The sequence below is a fragment of the Gymnoscopelus braueri genome (assembly GCF_963280865.1).
Source record: "Gymnoscopelus braueri genome assembly, chromosome: 4".
NCBI classification, from domain to species: Eukaryota; Metazoa; Chordata; class Actinopteri; order Myctophiformes; family Myctophidae; genus Gymnoscopelus; species Gymnoscopelus braueri.
In genome coordinates, this window is record NC_137605.1 from 54147589 (window position 1) to 54169968 (window position 22380).

The 22380-nt window shown below is 43.6% G+C and overlaps 1 protein-coding gene across 1 annotated transcript; it reads left to right on the forward strand.

Moving 5' to 3' along the window:
* Window positions 1-3580: 3580 nt before the first annotated feature.
* LOC308083663 (uncharacterized protein) lies at window positions 3581-7950 on the forward strand (the record flags this gene model as incomplete). Its single annotated transcript, XM_080425979.1, has 11 exons — window positions 3581-3680; window positions 3898-3951; window positions 4160-4228; window positions 4485-4547; window positions 4685-4762; window positions 4994-5068; window positions 5199-5276; window positions 5523-5612; window positions 5721-5798; window positions 6562-7848; window positions 7937-7950. Exons 2-11 carry the CDS (start codon window positions 3945-3947, stop codon window positions 7948-7950), a joined length of 1839 nt encoding a protein of 612 aa, XP_080282105.1. The 5' UTR covers window positions 3581-3680; window positions 3898-3944.
* Window positions 7951-22380: the final 14430 nt, after the last annotated feature.

The window sequence follows — 22380 nt, forward strand, 5'->3', positions numbered from 1 at the left end:
ATCAGGCAAATGGCCAAAAGGGGGAGTTAACCTCTGAAGCTATTTAAAGAGAGGCGGGGCGTCGGTGAAAAAGGGGCGGGGTTGGGTAAGTCTGGTTGGTCGGTTGGAAAAAGGGGGTGTGTTTGCTAAAAAATTGTCTGAAAACACGTCATCATTAAATGTCCGTCCACCGATTGGTTGTGATATTTCCCTAACAACCAATCAAACACATGACTGTCCCTTCGGGCTATGGAATCTAACCTCCTGTTATTCTCCTGGATGAGGTTCCACACAGGGTCACACAACATGCCGCCTCCCTCGTGGCGCGCGTGTGTGTGTGTGTGTGTGTGTGTGTGTGTGTGTGTGTGTGTGCGCGCAAGTATTGTGAACCGCGGGAGAAGAGTCAAGTTTTCCCAGCAACAAACTTTTCTACATGGACTTTATTGAGATGATTGACATTATTACACGGTAAAGTATCACCAAACGTCTTGTTTGACAACTGTATGTTAGGTTATACTAACGATCATGTTCACGATTGTCCTTGCCGTCGTGTGAAATGTTACTTAGGCACTTATAAGTTAAATCATTGTTCAAAGCAGATCTCTGAAAGTTTCCTTAACAGCGTCGGATACTGACTTTGCATTGATCAAACATGGTTCTTCTCCGTCAACCTCAACTAGCGTTACATATCAAATCATTTGCAATTGTAATAGCCTTAAATCAAGACTATGGTAGATGTATTTGATCGAGTCTGACTTTTACTTTGGTATCTACGAGAGTCTTAGCGACCACCCCCATTTTTTTGCCCTGGAATTTCACCATTAAAGACCATATTTCTCCAAACATGTACACGTATAAAATATAAGGTGCTTACCCGCTTGCCCCAAATGTTAACTAGGTGTCCGCTGTATTTGTGTAATGTATTAGTCCATATTTTTCAATAAATAAGTGTTTTAATTAATCCCGTCTGTTGCCGAATTCTGTCGGAGGTTGGGTGGTAGTGACGGGCGCATCTGGTGAAAACCGGAATTACACTCAATGTAAACGAGGAGGAAAAATGGCGTTCGGCCACAGATGGGATTAAAACACTACTTTATTGAAAGATATGGACTAATACATTGTACAAACACGCCGGACACCTAGTTAACATTTGGGGCAAGCGGGTAAGTACTTTATATTTTGCATTTGTACATGTTTTGAGAAATACAGACTTTACTGGTGAAATTCCAGGTCAAACTGGAGGGGGGGAGGGGGGGTCGCTAAGACTAAAGGCAGGGTACAGACTGTAGGACTTTAAAGTGGTCGGGGAGTCGTCTGATCGTTAAGCATTACACACTGCAGGAGTTTATTTCTTGAAATCGGCTGTCATATATCGTTGTGGTTTTCACACTATACGATTGATCAACGACTAGGGATCACACACTGTAGGGTAGTTCACTAGGATGCTATCCAGACCCGATACATACATTTGTTTTTATTCCAATTCATTTTAACCGACGTCTCATGAAAACGTGCACAGCTCCCGTGATATGCACGAGACCGAGACAGGACGCTGATTGTTGAAATTAAATCATTAATTCTCTATTTCTCTGTATGTATCTCTCTCTCTCTCTCTCTCTCTCTCTCTCGTTTTTTCTCTCTCTGAAACAAGTCAAGAAAGCTTAAAAGTGCGCAATGAAACTCAGTAACAGCGTTGCCATGTCCGCTTATTATAAGCGACTTTGGGCTTGTTTTTCTGTAGAGTTGCTTGTAAATATTGGTTGTTGCGGGGTGCGTTTTTTGGGCTTATTTGTGTAGTTGCTTATTTGGCCTTGTTTCCTAATGTTGTTTAAACCAGTGGTTTAAACCAGTGGTTTAAACAACACATAATATGTATTTGTCCGCAGACCCCCTTCTGTAAATATGTTGTGCCATCATAGACCCCCATACAAGATTTGTGTGGATTTGGAAAATATTCCACAATTTTCTCAAGATTTTTCTTTGAAAATAGCTGCGACGCGTTGTGAGCTTGTAGATCGGCTATTTTCAAATATCCAATGTATTTGTAAATAGGTTTTAAGTGCTTGTTTTCATAGACCTGGTTGCTTATTTCTCTCGCAACATCTGGCAACGCTGTTCAGAGACGGCGTGCACATGCTGCACACACACACACACACAGACAGAGCTCGCTCTCGCTCTATGTCTCTGTCTCTCTCTCTCTCTCTGTACAATTCCTCTAAAATAAATAGCCCACCAGGCTCGCTCACTCTCCTTTTGTTTTATAATGTTAACTTAATACAGGACTGCACGATAATATTGCGGTAGGGACTGTTTGTTGTGGTCAGATCCAGCGACGCTCCCCTAGCCACGGTGGCTGTAATGTGCTCTCATTGGCTGTAGCGTGGATCTCCTCGCAGACCCTTTCATACTGTATGATACTGTCCGATCTCCTGTCTGCGACAGGGCCGAATATCTAACAAGATAGATATTTGAAAACGGTCGCAAAGCCATCCCAGAGCGGATGATCGCGGCCAGATCGTGTCGCGGTGCCTTTCACACACAGCGAGCATTATCTCGCAGATCAAAGGCCGATCTGCGTCAGATCGGGAGGTTTTGTCGGCGAGCGCCAAAAAATTTCGGCGACAGCAATATCGGACCCAATCTCCTGCAGTGTGTACGGGCCCTAAGTCTTGATCAGGCTACCATTTTTATTCCATACATTAAGCTGCCAGCACAACAACGTACCATTAGTGCCCCCCCCCAACTGATTTTAACGCTGTATTCTCCTTTTCAGTATTACTTTTCAGAATGATGTATTCAATGGAGGAGCTGTGTGCTCTGGTTAACGTGAAGTGTGTCAGGGGCAGACATGATGAAGCAGAGGCTGTGATAGAGAGCAGTGAAAGCAGCGAGGAAGGTTTGTGGAATTTAAAAATAGGAACAAGTCGGCTACAGTTTATTGGAGGGACAGCGAGTGCATTTTCCGGCAGCGGCTGCTGCCGGTGGCGGCGGCGGCGGCGGCGGCTGGAGCTGCCGGTGGCGTCAGCTTTGGGAGTGTGCTGCGTTTGTGTAACGCAGTCCCCACTAATATTATTTACGATTCTGTGCCTATCGGTACATAACTCGGACGCCGCTTAGTCGAATAGCAGACCATCGGCCGGTCGTCGCGGGCACTCGCGCCTGGAGGCGCTCGGGCGCGACTCCTTGGCCTCAAGGTCTGCTGATTCGGCGCGGCTCCGTCATGGTCCAAAACTATACTTTATCGGCGGAAAAAGAAGTTGACTGCCGCTCCTCCACCGGCAGTTCCGCGACTGCCGCTCCTCCACCGGCAGTTTCCGCGGCAGTTCCGCTGCTCCGCCGGCAGCTGACGCTCCACCGCCGGCAGTCACTGCCGGGAGCTGCCGCTCCTCCACCGGAAGTTCCGCGGACGTTCCGCGGCTGTTGCCGCTGCCGGAGAATGCACTCGCTCCTTCTGGTTTATTGACATGTTCAGTGTAATATTAAACTGTTTTTTCCATTTTTTTCCAAGATGACCAGGTTGATTCAGGCTGTTCTGGTATGTGATGAATCAAAGTATTTTTTTAATCATGAATAACAACAATTAGCTGATGTCTTCTGTGTACTAATATTTTAATCTGTATCTTTCCAAGATTCACTTGAATGTGACCAAATTGATTATGACGGTGCTGGGTCAGCTGATGTGATTACATCTGGAAATTAAAGTAGGTAGTGTGTTTTTGTGAATTACAATGTACATAGACTGAGACCCACATCATGTGTGTTTTTGTATTGTTGCACCTGCTGTACTAGTTGAAAAATGTGTTATTAACCCTGACAGAAATTGTCAATCTGTATCTGCTGTAGTATCTTCACAATAATGTCAAAGTATTTCATTCATGTGAGAACAACCACTTATTTATTTGTCTTGTTTTTCATCAGGAGAAGAATCGGTTGGAGGATCAGTGAAGGACTCATCAATTGGGGAGATGGAAGGTTTGACACACACACACACACACACACACACACACACACACACACACACACACACACACACACACACACACACAGTACAGAGATCCACTGGTAGAGGAGAAGTAATGTTTGTGGTTAAACAAGGATTAAGAGCAAAGGATGCAAACTCTTGGCTATGTCATCTTCAACATTGCATTGACTGTACATTGTGTTTATTTTGTTTTACCAGATGCGCTTGATTCATCATGGACACTTAAATTAGAGCTGGATAATTCTCCTGGTGCTGCTGAATTCAGAGGTATTATTATTATTATTAATAGCTGTATAGAGCCTTTCATACAAAAATGCTGCTGCACGTGCTTCTCAGAATGGAGCAAGTAATTATAAACGGCACTAAATAACAAACAGTGATGCACACATGTGATGCTTTGCAATATTGTGACTGCTGCATATTTGCTATTTGACATTCACTCACGGACAGAAACATGCATGACGAGAGAGAGACCCTCACACTGACAGTGTGACATGTCATATTTTGTTCTTTTTTTCTGCAGGAGAAGGAGTTGATGTGGAGAATGAAGGAGTTGAGGATGACCACTCAAATGGGGAGGAAGAAGGTTTGTGGAAAAATAACAAATGCCTGGAAAACTAGGCTTAGGTCAGCCAGAGGAAAGGGTGCAAAATCTTGCGACACTGAATTAACAGGTACGTGTCAACGTTGCATTCAGTGTGTGTGTTTGTCTTTCTTTCCCAGATGCACTGGATCTAACCTGGACACATAAAAGTGACCAAAATGGTGATCCTCCTGGTGCTGCTGAATCCAACAATGAAGGTATTCTTATTAATCGCTGTATAGAGCCTTTCATGCAAAAGAAATGCAGCTGTAGGTGCTTCTCATATCAGCAAGTTGTTGAAACGGCCCAAAATAACACAAACAGTGATGCACACAGGTGATGTGGTGAATGCTGCATGTTTTCTAGTTGAAATTCTCCCTCCCAGACAGAAACATGCATGACAAGAGAGAGACCCTCACACTGTCAACATTTCATATTTTCTTCTGCAGGAGAAGGAGTTGAGCATGACTCAAATGTGGAGGGTGAAGGAGTTGAGGATGACCACTCAAGTGGGGAGGAAGAAGGTTTGTGGAAAACTAAGAAATGCCTGGAAAACTAGGCTTAGGTCAGCCAGAGCAAAGGGTGCAAAATCTAGCGACACTGAATTACAGATGTGTCAACGTTGCATTCAGTTTGTTTGTCTTTCTTTCCCAGATGCACTGGATCTAACCTGGACACCTAATAGTGACAAAAATGGTGATTCTCCTGATGCTGCTGAATCCGGCTATGAAGGTATTATTGTTAATCACTGTATAGAGCCTTTCATGTAAAAGTAATTCAGCTGTAGGTGCTTCTCATATCGGCAAGTAATTAAAACGGCAAATAACACAAACAGTGATTCACACAGATGATGTGGTGAATGCTGCATGTTTGCTAGTTTGAATTCAGTCTCTCTCACAGACAGAAACATACATGACGAGATCGAGACCCTCACACCGACAATGTGAGAGCCTTTCATAATTATTTTCTGCTGTTCAGGAGGAGAAGGAGTTGAGCATGACTCAAATATGGAGGGTGAAGAAGGAGTTGAGGATGACACAAGTGATGACACAAGTGGGGAGGATGAAGGTTTGTGGAAAACTAGGCTTAAGTCAGCGAGAGAAAATAATGCAAAATCCTAGCGACACTGAATTATGTCAACATTGCATTCAGTTTGTGTTCCTCTTTCTTTCCCAGATCCACGTGATCGAACCTGGACACCTGAACGTGACCATAACAGTGATTCTCCTGGTGAATCTGAATCTGGAAATGAAGGTATTATAATTATTAATATGGACACATTGATGCACACGTGCGTAATGTAGTATCGTGCATGCTGCGTGTTTGCTATTTAACTTTTCGTTCAACTACACATCCATACACACGTACACTTACAGTCACAGGTGTGCACGCGAGGGGGCTCTATACACAAGCACACAGATACCAATCTGGGAACCCAAATGAGAATGAAAAACAGCGCCCTCTGCTGTTTGTAATATCTAACTTGGCTTTGACGACGTAGCACCCGTGCGCAAGGAAACCGGGGTTTCGGTCTGCCTTCAGCCTTTCACTTCCGGTGGTGCCACTATGTTTTCATTCCCACTAACAATATTTCTACACGGAACACTAACACCACTTCTCCCAGAGAACATGGATCGTTTTGGTTATAAGCCCACTTGTTTCTATGATGAAAGAGTAAGTTAAAATGTGAATATCTTTCCGTGGTTTTGTCTGCTCCGCGGACGCTATTGTTAAATTAGTTTGGGTTTGTTTCGAGGGGGAAAGATCGACGGACACGTGAATCCCGCCCACTACATTTGATTGGGTAAAGCGCGGCCTGCTTCCTGATCTGAAGGCACGCCCACTTGTAGCCCAGTGCGTACATGTTATGACGAGCCTTCACGACAGATTCCAACGCAGAGCAGAATCTGTTCTTTAGAGATTACACACATACATACAGGGAGGGAGGGAGAGAGACTCACACACACACTAAGAGTCCAAATGACAATAATTTTTTTCTCTCTTTTTTTGTAACCAGATTTAGGAGTTGAGGTGGAAGAGGACTCCTCTCGTGGTGATGCTGGTCTGGGTAGGCCGAGGAAGAGGAGAAATCCAGAGACCTGGAAGAACAACATCCAGAAGAGGCGGAGAATGAGTGGCAAGTCATATCTCGGGAAGAAGAATCGAGAGTCTGTGTTAAAGGAGGAAAGAAAAATGGGTGTGTCATGCCAGTCTGCAGCCTGCCACAAGTCCACTAAACTGCACTGCAGAGAAGCAGAAGAGTCTAAGCGAGAAGAGATCTTCAAGTACTTCTGGGAGAAATTAGACTGGCGTGAGAGGAAGATTTATGTTAGATCGTTGGTAGAGGTGAGCAGTGTAAAGCGACGGCGGACAGGAGCAGAGAAATCCAGGAGGTCAGCATCCATTTTCTGTCACCTTGTCGTAGATGGTAGAAGACTCAGAGTGTGCCAACGCATGTTCCTGTCAACCCTAGGCTTGAAGCAATGGTCTTTTTTGAAGTGGATAGGAAGAAGAGGGAAAAGCCCTTCAGAGGAAGATAAGAAGAAGAGGGTGACTGTAAGGAGAGAGGAGGTGGACTTCTTGAAGACCTTTCTTCTCGACCTTCCAAAAGTTCCCTCGCACTACTGCAGGACCTCATCCTCTAAGATGTACCTGGAGCCTGTGTTCAAGTCCATCAATCACCTCCATGCAGAGTACACTCGTTCCAGTGCAGAAGATGGCATTCAGGCTCTGTCAAGGCAAGTGTTCACCAGAACGTTTAAGGACTTAAATCTGTCCCTTTTTCACCCAAAGAAAGACCAGTGCGATAAATGCTGTGCGTTCAAGGCTGGGAACATTGATGCTGCCACATGGAAGGAGCACTGCATCAAAAAAGACACTGCACGAGCCATGAAGCAGAAGGACAAAGAAGAGGCAGGCGAGAAGACCTTGGTGACATGCATGGATCTACAGGGGCTCCTGCTCTGCCCCAAGCTACAAGCCTCATCCCTCTATTTCAAGACCAAGCTCTGTGTCCATAACTTCACCATTTATGAGATGACTTCACATGATGCATCAAATTACTTATGGCACGAGGGTGAAGCTGGTATCTCTGCCAACGAGTTTGCATCATGCATTGTGCACTTTCTCAAAGAACATCCCTCTTATGAAGAGTACATCCTGTGGAGTGATGGCTGCGGCTACCAGAATCGAAACCTGCTCCTGAGCAATGCCCTCCTCAAGTTTGCGACTGAGACACAGAAGACTGTGACACAGAAGTACCTAGAAAGAGGTCACACACAAATGGAGTGCGACTCGGCGCATAGTGTGATCGAGAGAAGACTGAGGAACAGAGACATCTGCGTTCCAGCCGAGTATGTTGCTGCCATCCGGGGAGCTCGCTCCAATCCCAGGCCATACCATGTGAAGTATGTGGACCACAACTTCAGCCATGTGAACCTCTGCAAATCCATCCGCCCAGGAAAGGTCGCCGGGGATCCCACCGTGCATGACCTCCGAGCAATCAGGTATTTGAATACATAATGACATAGCTGTGGAAACCATAACAATAAACATTATTCTATGTTCAAAGACGCAATACTGTGTAATCAGTTAAAACTTGACTTTTCTCCCCTGTCACTGTCCCTCTCTTCATGACTTCTATTCATCCTAGGTACAACGTGGATGGCAGTATGGAGTACAAGATCAACCACTCGGACGCCTGGAAGCCCTACGAGTCCCCATCTCTGAGAAAGAAGAGCAACATCACCAAAGTGGCCCCACTGTACACTTCCAGGCACACCATTAAGGCGCTGAAGTTCAAACACCTGCAAGAAATGAAGCTGGTGTTGCCCAAAGATTTCCACGGCTTCTACGACGCCCTCTGCCATGAGGAGTGATGACCACCACCTGGAATCGCACACTCTTCTCTCCCGCTCTCGGTTTCTCTATATAATCGCCTATCACCATTTGGAATCACAAAATTGATTTAATTACATTCTTGCTCTAAGGTGGGATCGTTACCACCGTTCCACTGGGTTCCTCCCTGCCTGGACACAGAGGGGTTTATGTTGAAAAGTGTTGGTATTAATCTCAATGGCTGCGGGTACATGGACAGTTTCATTCGGAATGAATACACTTCTATTCGGAATGAATGAATGGATGAATTCATTCAGAATAGAAATGCTCATGTAAACACCTCAATTGGAATAGAATATTCCATTCCAGTCTGACCCGAATTAATTTTCATTCGGGTTAGGAGGGGTGGTATAGACCGTTTGAATCGGGATATACCAATCGGAATTGACCATGTAAACACTTTATTCCGAACGCTCCTCTCTGTTTGGAATACATGCATTCCTTTGCGCATGTCCGTGCTTATAGTGCTGTCAGAATTGTCCAAAAATGACCTATCAAATCTCTAATTCGGCCACGGTCGCTCCTGCGGGATAAAATGAATGATTCTATTCTATAGTGTCATTTAATAAGCCATGGTTAAGCCCAGACTTGTCCAGAAGAACGGACACTCCAAGGATTGCTGGCCTAGGCTACACTTATATGGATCTTTTTCTAAACGGGTATTTTAGTCCTCAGTTTTTAAAAAGAATCCCTGGCCACATGACAAAGATTTTCTTTTTTTAATCCCTGTCCACACGTAAACGCAGAAACGCATTGATCAGCTGCAAGTTTCAATTTTAAATCAGATTTTACATTTATTTTATATATGAGGGGCCAAATACGTATACATTTAATCACATGTTAAGGCCCAATACTGCAATAGCTGCATTGTTTTAATAGCATACGTGAACAAAAATAAATGAACTACATTATTAGGGCGCAGCTGCATCGAAAACAGATGAGTTTTACTTAATCAATTCATTACATGGGCAGCCGGAACGGTCGTCCCAAAACTCTACGCCCCACGCACCTTTTGAGCGGGCCATCCACGGCCGCTCCATGGTCGCTGGATTTTGACCCGGGGTCAAATTTGTTTTAGGGCGACAGACTTCGCATTCTCCGTGTGCGTACCGCGCGCTACTCGGCGCAGAAAGAGGGTTTTCGTCACAGTGAATGAGTTACAGCATGTTTCAAAGCTTTTTCATAATAATACAAGAAAAACTCAGCATAATGAGTAGCTTTTACTTTCTACTTAAGTATATTTTGATGCCAATACTTTTGTACTTTTGCCATAAATGAGCGTGCCTTGTTTCATAGACTGTAGTGTTGCTCTCTCTCTCTCTCCATTTATTATTATAATGACCATGAGCGGTCCGGTGTTTATGTATTATTATTTATTATTATAATGACCATGTGCGAATGCGCGATGACGTCATCGTACCTACATGAGAAATGTGACAAATAGTATAGGCTAGCCTACGTTTTACCGTGTCTGGTACCAATACAAAAAAATAAACTGGTCTGAACTTGTAGATATGCTACTTTTGCATTAAAACGGCGATAACAAAGGAACACAGGCTTGTACCGCATACAACGCTGCCTGGCCAGGAGTCGGTGCGTTGCTTACCGGCCTGTGTACGACCGACAGACCTCCGCCGCGGAGGCACAAGGGGGCTATTCATTGCCTCCTCCCATGCCCACCAGGGGAAGCTCTGCTCCGGGTAGTGGCCCCTGGTCCATGCCCGGGCGTAGGCGGGAACCACTTTGCGCATGTCAAAAGTTATATTCCGAATGAATGCTTTGGTCATGTAAACGAGGAATACTTTGACCTACCCGCGCCGCGGGTTGACCCGTGGGTCCCGCGGGTAACGGGTCGGCCCTGCTCATCACTACTACCTGGAGTCCAGCACACACACTTAAATTGACATGATGGTTTTACAGTGGTTAAAAAATGTCATGTGTGTAGTGTTAATGTTCATCTGTACTGTAGAAGAGTTTGTCCATTTAGGGCAGTGCAATGTCTATTCAGTTTACTTATTTATTTGCCCATTTCAAATATGATAACAAGCAGTGTGTGTGTTGGCTAATGTTTAATCTAGCAGAACAGTCAGTTGTTGGATTTCTAGCCGGTGTTGCCTAAAGATTTCCACGGCTTCTACGATGCCCTCCGCCATCAGGAGTGATGACCACCACCTGGAATCGCACACTCTTCTCTCCCTCTCTCGGTTTCTCTCTCCCTCTCTATGATCACCTATCACCATTTGGAATCACAAACTTGATTTAATGATATTCTTGCTCTAAGGTGGGATCGTTATCACCGTTTCACTGGGTTCCTCCCTGCCTGGACACAGAGGGGTTTATGTTGAAAAGTGTTGGTATTAATCTCTGTCTCTCTGTCCCTCTCCCTTGTTCTGTCTTATGCCATCACTACCTGGAATCCAGCACACACTTAAATTGACATGATGGTTTTACAGTGGTTAAAAAATGTTGTGTGTCGTGTTACTGTTGGTCTGCACTGTAGAAGATTTTGTCCATTTAGGGCAGTGCAATGTCTATTCAGTTTACATATTTATTTGCTTATTTATTTGCCCATTTCAAATATGATTACAAGCAGTGTGTTGGCTAATGTTTAATCTAGCAGAACAATCAGTTGTTGGATTTCTAGCTGGTGTTGCCTAAAGATTCCCACGGCTTCTACACTGCCCTCCTCCATCAGGAGTGATGACCACCACCTGGACTCGCACACTCTTCTCTCTCTATGACATCACCTGGATGTCATAGCCGGATCGTTACCACCGTTCCAATCGTTCTCATGTTCCTCCCTGCCTGATCACAGAGGGGTTTTATGTTAAAGTGTTGGTATTAACAATTGATACTATAGAAATGTTTGACCATTTTAGGGCAGTGCACTTTGTATTCAGTTATTTATTTATGTATTTGCCTTATTTATGTATTTGCCTATTTCAAATATGATCTAATGTTTAAGGTTTTAATTCATGTAAAAATGAGTTGTTGGATTTCTGGATGAACGTGCCACTAACTGGAGCCAGTGTCAAATAAATTATAACATTTGGGGGTTAACAATTCTGGGCAATTGTATTTACTACCATTTTACTATTGGCGCAATAGTTTTCCTTCCAGCCTAAAGTTCACTCACTGTATTCCTTAATTTGGTCATCACTGTCTGCCAACATGTACTATGTAAAGCTGCCTATAGAGTATTATTGTTTCTGAAGCACCTTATTTAGATTGGGTATAGCAGGGTGTGATGGTTATTAAACACTATTAGGAATTGATTGAATTATTTATTTGCAAGATTTTCAATAACACAGGCAGTACAGTCAAAGGTTAATGCTATTGGGATAAGCCCTAGGGCAGGGGTCTTCAACAGGGGGTCTGGGACCCCTCAGAGTTACTACAGGGGGTCCGCCAAATCTTTGTGTGATATGATTTATTTTTTACCTTTACCACTTGAACCCTAGCATCCCTTTTGAGGAGAACTAGCCAAAAAATAGCAGATCTACAAGCTCACAATGCCTCGCCGTTGTGAGCTTGTAGATCGGCTATTTTTGGCAAAGAGGTAGGTGTCAAGGGGAAAAAGAACAGTAAACGTAAACAAAAAAAGTTGAATCTAAAACACAATTTTGTACTATATAGAGGGGGTCCCTGCTTCATCTCTCTCAGCTAGGGGGTCCTTGGGCTGAAAACGTTGAAGACCCCTGCCCTAGGGCTTGTTTCCACTGTAATCTGTTGTATTCAATTCATTACAACACAGCTGTTTGTATTTAGATTGTTTTGGCCAAAAGGTTTTTTGTAATCATCCATTTCACCTTTAGAAATTCAGAAGGATAGCTTTGGATGTAGCCTAAGTTTTGAACCAAGGGAATCACCGTTTTGTCAATATGAGCTGATAAGACAGCTGACAGTTTTCGTTGCATGGCAACCATTGCAACAGGTCGCATTACGTCAGTCCAACGGCTTGACGGCATGCTATAACTTCCAGCGTTTTAGTTGATTGCCACTGGTAAAGTAAAATCAATCAAGATGTAGTCCTTATGGCAACTACATGAGCTCTGATCTATTGACAGTTAGCCTGGTGACGCGAGGTAAACTGACAACTGACTGCACTACCTCGTCACATCGGAGTTTCCGTTGCATGGCAACCAGCATGACAACAGGTAACGTTACAACAGTCGATTGACGGCACCGGCCAGCATGGTCACACTGTAACTTGTAGCTTGTTTGTTGACTGTCAGAGTTAAAATTCTAAGTCCCAAGATGTTGTGCTTACTGTATGGCAACGCCATGACAAGATGTAAGGCTTTCATGTTAGATTCATTAGAGGAAACTCCGATGTACGACGTCTCATAAGAAAACCCTGTAAGTCCATTGAAAACCTTAAACTGTTGACTGATGATTGTGTACAGCTATATTTTTATTCGTGGTGCTAAATGTGTCTAACAACAGTATTTTAGGTTCATTTGGCCTGTTAGTTTCTGAAAAAAACAGTTTTTACATGCTCCTGAAAAATTATGTTTTTGGAGATAAGTGTTTTTCATCGGACAGCGACGATATGTATATATATTTGTATTTATACAAATATATATATATATATATATATATACACACATATATATATATATATATATAATATATATTAATATATAATATTACATTGCTGAATTCTGTCGTATAAAGTCAACCATATCTTACTTCCGTACTTCTCATTGTTTTTACACAAATGTATCTTTGCAACTAATGATGTACTGCTACTTTCATGAGCCAACAACACTGTACAAAGTAACCGCTCTGCTATTTCAATAAAAAAACCTCTAGCCACAACTCATCTAAATTAACTCTTTTTTCTTTTCACTTGCTAGCACTTTAGCTTCCACACATTTAGCTTGTTTCCATTTCCTACTCATTCACCTAACTACCCTCATTTGCTCACATTTGCATACATTCCCAACTATGTTATAACAACCGATAGCAACCACAACAATCACATACATAGCACAAATCACACACATTAAACACACCAACAATCCACCATCTGCCATACCAGCCTGCCCTCACAAACCTGCATCCCAAAAACATCCAGCCACTGCCAACGCTCGTTCACCATGACATCTATGTCATTCTTTCTTGTTATACAAGGGACAACTTTGAGAAAGATTGCTCACCACTTGCATTTGCGAGAGATAATAATGATCAACATTTGGGTAAATAGCCTGCTCATGGACTCTTTAAACTTAACCAAATATCTTTCACAAAATCCATCTCTCTGCAGGTCACCAGAATAGGCTACTTTTAGTTGTGTGTATTTGAATACAATTTCATTCAGACATACAGTAACAAAATGTGTTTATTCCATCATGACTAGTACCTGCGATCAATTTATGGCAATAATATCAATCAAAACCATGGACAGAATCTCACAGACTGATACACACAGGTGTTGTATAGGCTAATCTCTGTGTCCTCTTTATGAAACATAGCCTACCTATACATCCAGAAATATTTCACTAAATCAATGACTTACTGCCTGTAAGCCATGTTTGTCCTCTTAAAAACACTGGATATAATCCCACATTTTGTCAATTTGATGTCATACGCACGCACACAAGCACGCGCACACACACACACACACACACACACACACACACACACACACACACACACACACACACACACACACACACACACACACACACACACACACTCAGGTTCAAGAGTTATAGGCTAAAATAGGAAACGGCCTGTTGTAGCACCACCATGAGGCCGAATTGAAAAATGTCTGGACTGGGAGTGTGCGTGCAAAGTTTCATAAAACAATCGGTCCAGTGGTGGCCGAGACTAGCTGCTCACAGACAGGTAGACAGACACCCTAAGGAGGCAAAAACATGATCCCCGTCCCTGTCCGTTCTAAGGCTAAAAATGACAATTCAAATTAGGACAGAAAAAAATATGACAACAGGATTAGGTGGGGTTTCAAAAGAAGAAAGGGGCGAGGGCAGCTTTGATGTGAGTTGAAAGTGAGTTCCACAGAGAGGGGTCAGCATCAGACAAAGCCCTGTCACCCCAGGTTCAATGCTCGGTCCTGGGGACAACAAGGAGGTTGGCATCATCAGACCTGTGGGAACGGAAGGGGATGTGATGGGGGAGAGGGTCAGAGAGGTTGGGGGAGTTTGGTTGTTGAGGGCCTTGAAGGCGGTGTGTCGAATTTTAAAATGAATTCTGTGTCCGACTGGGAGCCAGTGAAGGTCATAAAGGACTGTTGTGATGTAGTCCCTCGAGCGAACTGTTGACTGTTGACAAATGCTTCCGTCATTCAGTCTGTGCAAAAGGGAGTAGTCTTGCGTGGCCAGACTGTTGCCTCCCACAATTTTCAAATGTTTCCGGCCATACAGTCTGGGACTCGGAAGCTCTGATCATGATTAAAATACAAAGCGGATGTGAAGCCTCCTCCCCACTTCCGTTTTGTCTTTACAGTCACGCAAATGCCTAATATAAATCTAAATCATCTAAGCATATATAGCTTGATGCTAAGCAGAAATGGAAATTCAAAAATAAAAATTCGGAGGGTGTAGTTCCAGACTCTATATAGCATTCAGAGATTGTCCCTCCCCCTCATTCGTCTTTGCAGTCATGTACATTTGTCCTACTGTAAATCAAATTAGTAAATCAAATCTTTCATGTTTTTTTTCCTAAATTGATGCCTTTTTTATTATAATAAAAAGGACGATACAAAGCTTGCTGCTTAGCGGAAATGTGAATTCAAAAACACATTTTAAAGATATTTCAAAATATGAACGTATATTATGAACAGATGAGAGCTTCCCTTCTCTACTTTCAGGGGGTGTAGTTCCAGACTCTATAGCATTCAGAGATTGTGGAATAGTTTTTGGCTACGTGAGACTATGTGTGAAGGTGTCTCTGGAGCAGGTCCAGGTGAGAAAGCGGACAGCGAAGTTTTGTACATGTCACAGGGAAATTGGCATTCCAGGGAAATTGACAGGGGAGCGCTAGTTTTATAGGCGCGGGGCGGTGCTGCGAGGCGGGGCTTTGATGCGAGGACGACGACCACAACAACAACATAGCAACCAGGAAGCTACGCTAGGGGAACGTTTGCCCCAAGTGCCACTCACTGCACTAACATAGCCCGCCAGGCCCGCCCCCTTGTGCTTCAACTGCATGGAATGAGGCTGTGTGTGTGTGTGTGTGTGTGTGTGTGTGTGTGTGTGTGTGTGTGTGTGTGTGTGTGTGTGTGTGTGTGTGTGTGTGTGCGCATGCGTGTGTGCGTGCTCGTTTGTGCATGCGTGGTGCGTGTGTGGTGTGGGGCTCATGTCTGGCTTGCATTGCCCTCTAGCGTTGATTCTACAGAATTGCTTGAGGCGCGGTTAAAACAAGCGTACCCCTTTCAATTTCCCTGGAATGCCAATTTCCCTGTAACATACATACCGATGATGTCAGACAAAATGGTCTCAATCAGTATTCATATTCATATTCCTCTGATTTTGATCTTACGTCTCCAATCTGGGAACCCATTTAGGGAAAAATAAAAAAATAATAATTTTCCTTTGTTTTTGCCTCTGGAGGCACCACCTCCTTTTTTGTGTAGAGACAGGAACTCGGTTTGGCTCCTCCCCATTCTTAGTCCACTTCCTCACGGGTGCTTCTGTGTTTATTCCTACTAACAACACTACATGTTTAGGGCAGTGGTGCCGACAGATTCTGCTGTTAGAATCTGTCTTGAGAGATTAGGCCGACTCTAATACAGCACTCTGTGTGTGTGTGTGTGTGTGTGTGTGTGTGTGTGTGTGTCCGTCCGTCCGTCCGTCCGTCCGTCCGTCCGTCCGTCCGTCCGTCCGTCCGTCCGTCCGTCCGTCCGTCCGTCCGTCCGTGCGTGCGTGCGTGTGTCGAGGTATGAAAACTGATGGTTCTCTGGATACCAGTAAAGAACTCTTCTTACTAATACCATCATACACACACACACACGCACGCACGCACGCACGCACGCACGCACGCGCGCACGTGCGCATGCACGCACGCACGCACGCACGCACGCACGCACGCACGCACGCACGCACGCACGCACGCACGCACGCACGTACGTACTTGTGTATGTGTGTGTGTGTGTGTGTGTGTGTGTGTGTGTGTGTGTGTGTGTGTGTGTGTGTGTGTGTGTGTGCGCGCGTGCATGCGTGTGTGTGTGTGTGTGTGTGTGTGTGTGTGTGTGTGTGTGTGTGTGTGTGCATGTGTGTGCATGTGTGTGGGAGGTATAATCAGACAGGTATTCATTTAAAGCTATAGGGCTTCTAGGAGTCATATAGCTGTAAATTAGTACCTGTCCTCCCCCTCTCTCCCCCTATGATCTCTACTATGCTCTCTCTGTCAGATGAGGCAGCCATCCTTGCCTTAATGCATAGAGACAGTAGTGTTTCTGTATTGAGGGGAGGGCGTTGGGCCCTGAGGCGGTGTGCCTCTCATATAGGCCTCTGATTCTCCTCAGGGAATCCATCACTCATGTCTGTAAGTACCTCAGGGTTCACATTGATAATGAACTCAGCTGGAGGGCGCATGATGAAAGTTACCTGCTCCAGTCTGCAACAGCCAATGCATCACTTAACTACACTATAGGTTCTATGGAGCTGAACAGAAGATTATGTTACTGTTTTACCATGCGTTCTTCAACCACTTGTGGGCAGCAGGTAGGGGTGCCCACCTGATGTTAACCTATAATGATATGCCCAGAATCGAGACGCTATGGTTCATGTGGTTAAACAGCAGTCCCAGTCAGATGGGGTCTTGTTAATCTTCTTTGATAGGCTCATCTAAGTGAAGGAACACACTGACTTCAAACCTCCACAGCCTGGGGCCGCTCATAGCCATGTAATGGGAATGGCTTCAGGAGTCAACCTCGAGGAAAGATCCGGAGTCCCTAAGGCATGCAGCTGGAGGCTGTACACTGCAGAAACCTGGCGATTAGTCACCCCATGGAGACTAGAATTCATGGATATTTTTTTGTTTTTGTCGCATTCCATAAGCCAATAATGTGATGACGCAACGGTCATCAAACCGCTGCCTACCGGTCCACTGGTCATCAAATGATTGGCTTAGGAATGCGACAAAAAAAAAATATATATCCATGAATTCAAGTCTCCATGGGGTGACTAATCGATAGAAAAAACTGCCTTTTGGTGGTGAATATCCCTTTAACTGCTGTACTGTCTTTCATCTTGTATCTGGTCACTGGAGCCAGCCTGTCTCTACCTTTCCAGTGGATCATTCCAGTGAGGTGGAGCGGGGGACCTGCTGCATCGGTACCAGCCTGTCCTCACCTATGCCCATGCAGGCTCCAGCTTCGCTATGCAGTGTCGACCTAACCACGTCAGCCCTACTTAGTCATACGATGGTGTCGCATGGCTAAAATGGCCAATCTACAAGCTTGTAGATCTGCTATTTTTGCTATGTTTGAATATATTTGAGTGTTGTGAATCACCGACAAGGTTGAGAACCACTGTTTAAAGGGTCAAAGTGTGTTTTGAATGTTTCTAAATGATGTCCAGGCTATGTTCATTCAGTCTGGACATTGTCAACGTTCATCTCAGTTTTCCATCAGTCTCGGTGGTCCGGTGTTCCACCGTGTCCTCTCTGTTTAGGGTCAAGTAGAATTCACATTTATTTTGTGATTCAGAGGTTTCATTCCAGTATTTGATATCATTTTATTTTCTTCGTTTTTTGGGATCATTTGGCTGTGCCAGATTAGTTGCTGTCTCTCCTCAAGCCCTGGTGTGTGTGTGTTTGTGTGTGTGTGTGTGTGTGTGTGTGTGTGTGTGTGTGTGTGTGTGTGTGTGTGTGTGTGTGTGTGTGTGTGTGCGTGTGCGTGCGTGCGTGTGCGTGTGTGTGTGGGCAGAGCTTAAGGAACAGACTCTTATCTTGGCACTGAAGGGCGGCTTCACAGTAGGTAGGAGTGAGGGTCACTGTATTGGAGAGTTTGATGGCTCACTTTTAAATTTGAAATATTTAAAGGCATTGGCCAAGTTATGTCCTGTATGCATTACTGGCTCTTTGTTTGTCAACTCAAAGTATGTTTTTGCTTCCAACTGATTCTTTCCCCCCCCCCATTTTGGGAAATCTTGGCTTGTTAACGAACCTCACATACTATCATGTTGGTTGATCCGTTTCCCACAATTACCCACACATAGAATTAGATTAAATAACTAAGTCATATGCCAATTTCAACCTGGTGTCCTTATTCCAACCCAATCGCCAGAGGAAACGTCACTGTACATTTCTCCAGAAACGTTCAATGACAACATTCTGTGCCACAAAAACTTTACATTTGAGGTACAGTATGTTCAGGGTTTAGCTTTATGGTTAGGTTTAGGGGTTAAGATTAGGGTTTAAGGTTATAGGTTTAGGTATTTTTTTTTAGGTTTGGGTTAAGGTTAGGTCATATAGTTTCATTATAGGCATTTTTCTTTTATGTCATAGTCACAAAACCCATCACATTGTGAGGTTGTAGATCAGCTTTTTTTTTGTCTCTTTCGTACAAAAAAGTAGTATACGGCTTAAGTGGTTGATGTGTTTGATTATAAATTCCAAGTATTTCAAGTATCTGTTGGGTTTCTATGCCAGTTCCTTGTAGCGTTGGCTCAAATAATGTGTGAAAATGTTCAGTCCATATCTCCCCATCCTGGATGAGCAGCTCTTCAGGTTCATGAGTTCCTCTGCTCCCAGAAGGATTCTATACTCAAGATATACAGAAGTATGCGTCTTTTTGGTTCTAATTGTAGTTTTTTATTTGTCTTTAAGTGTTGTATAATGCTTGCATGTACTTCTTTGAGGGGTCTTTTTTTGTCAGGTCAACAGCCTTAGTGATTCTATTTTATTGCTTTTTTTGCACATAGTATTCATTTAGCATTATTTGGTGTTCTATTGATGAAGTTCATATTTTGGACAGCCTTGCATTATGTTTTCAGCCAGTGGCACACAGTGGTGAAAATATGACAGGGATAATCACTTAACCATTGAGCCTTAACCCTGGGTGTGTTGAAGGGCTGGCTGGGTTTTTGTGTTGTGTTTGAAAAAGACAGGGGTTTGGTTGTGGTGCTTAGGGTTGGACTGTGTAGGAGGAGGGTCCAGAAGGGCTCCATGCTGTCTGTGATCATACTGTATAAGTATAATCTACAGTTCTGTTGCCAAGAGATGAACAATAATTGAACCTTTCGCAAAGAGTCCCCTCTCACCCGACTGTTGACAATGTAAAGACTGAGGCCCTCACGCACGCCTTCTCTCTCTCTCTCTCTCTCTATCTCTCTCTCTCTCTCTCTCTCTCTCTCTCTCTCTCTCTCTCTCTCTCTCTCTCTCTCTCTCTCTCTCTCTCTCTCTCTCTCTCTCTCTCTGCCCCCTCAGACAGAATCCTCAGCTGCTGCTTCTGCTGTGTGTGTGTGTGTGTGTGTGTGTGTGTGTGTGTGTGTGTGTGTGTGTGTGTGTGTGTGTGTGTGTGTGTGTCACAGCTCTGTAAGTCCCTCCATAAGACAAACAACACCAACTGTCAACATGAGATGAATCCAACAGTACATTTTCACAAGTGCATGTGAATCCATGCATACTATTAACAACAATATGTAGGGTGTGGATATTGATTAGTGTATTCTCAACCAATCATATTACTCCTCTCATAACCTGACATGTTCCCTGTAGAAGCTGCCCATTGAAGATCATACCATCATAATCTTTGACTGGACTTCTTGGACATAATGTACGACTTATGGGGGGGGTGAACGTGAGGAGTAGGATGGAGGCTCTAAAACAAGGGATACAAAAGAAAGAAAAATGTGGTTTACATCGTAATGTTTACTCATTTCATCTTCACATAAGGGAACAATTTGCTTTAGCTCTAAGGGCAGTTTATTTTTTAACAGCATCGCTTTGTCTTTTCAGTTTGGAGGCAGCTCACATTTCGGTCTGTTCATATAGTCTAAGGGGGCATCAGCAGCCAAGAAGGGGGGGGGGGTGAAAACGAGCGCTCCTTTTTCAATTTCCCTGGAATGCCAATTTCCCTGTAACATATATACATAATGGGCACATCATAGGCTTATATGCTGTGCAGTCTGATGTTGGATAACGAGGCCAACAATGAATGGCAGGTGAGCCTTTGTTTATCATTAAAATAGCATTTGATCAAATAAAATACAAATTACAGCCAAACTACAGCCCCTGTTCTGGGGAACATTTGGCGAAAGCAGCACCTTTACAATGCATCGCGTTGTGGACCATTGCTGAAAGTCATTCCCCTATACTCTTCGTATTTCTTGTCTCTCTCTCTCCCTCCACTTATTCCGCTATGACTGTCAATGGCTTAAAAATGCCCCCAAAACAAAAACAAAACATTTCTGTCAACGAGGAACTTCCCCAGCAAACGAACTGGCAGTCGCACTGGGATTTCCTGACAGTATGGGGATGGAGGTGGTTGAAAACACAACTGGTGCTGAGGGCTGCATGCCAGCCTCGCTATTAGCTATTCTGTCAACTATAGAAGTCACTGTTTTCAGCTCTTTTTTTTTGTGGTTCCTTCACATCCAGATAAACTATACAGTGTGTTGTGAATTCAACCAAACCATCCACAGAAATGGTGTTTGGTGGCAGAGTTCCCTGAGGCTGTCGGAACCCTGAACAAGGACAAGGACAAAAAAAAACTACTGCATTCAATCTGTAAATGCCCCCTTGTAGTTTTGGTTCACACATTCTATTAATCCAGACACTAAATCCCCCACTTCCCCATATTCTGCACATTTTCCATTGCTGCTACAGTGTTTTTACCTGAACTATTGCTAACTTTCCTAGAGGCCGGCCTCCTCCAAGTGAGACCAAAGACAAGGGCATGGCACTGAGTTGAACATGAGTTGGACATTTTGGCGACGATACACAGAAATTATCTGATGAAGTGGTTTTTACCTTTATTTGTTATTGTCTTTTTATTTTCGTATTTTTACTCTCTAGGTCGTCCTCGGACCAGCGGCGTCTCCAGTCATCTCAATCCTCCGTACAGCCACGTGGGTAGGCGTGGGATAGGTCCTCATGATCGATGCCTGTGTGTCGGCTCCCATACCACAGATTTGCTTTCTGGAAGCTTCCGGTGTCTGTGGCAGTGACAGGCCAGCCTCATTCTCCTGGCTGGCAGCTGCTACAATAACTTTTCTCTTCTTACACTTGGATGCTTGTTGGTAATGTGTGTTCTGGTTGATGTTTAGTACTATGCACATAGTATTAGCACCCATCCAGGTGCTTCTGCAGGGCATGCTTCAGGGTCCAGCATTCACAACCATAAAATAGACTCTCAGAGAAGGTGAGCTTGATATGTCGGGGTAGGCTGGTCTTCCACACACTGGTCTTAATGTTCAGAGCCCTCCATGCAAGAGCATAAGCCCACGTATTTTAAGTCATTGACCTCTTTCAGCGCAGTGCCTCCTGTTGTCATCATAGGTGGATGGTCCACGGTATTATATCCTCTATATTATATATTATATTGGGGCTTACTGTATATATTATATCCCTAATATTGTATTATTGCAGCCAGTATACTATTATTATTATATTATTATTATTATTACTATCATTATTATTATTATTACTATTATTGTTGTTGTTGTTGTTGTTGTTGTTGATATTGATATTTATGTTGATGTCGTCATCGTTATTATTATTATTATTATTATTACTATTATTATTACATTTATTGTATTATTATTGTTGTTGTTGTTGTTATTATTGTTATTATTGTATTATGATTATGATTATGAGTATTGTTATTGTTATTGTTATTGTTATTGTTATTGTTATTGTTATTATTATTATTATTATTATTATTATTATTATTATATTATTATCAGTATCATCTTATTATTGTTGTAAGTACATTCTTTGCAGAGTGTGTCTTGCAGAGCTAAATTAG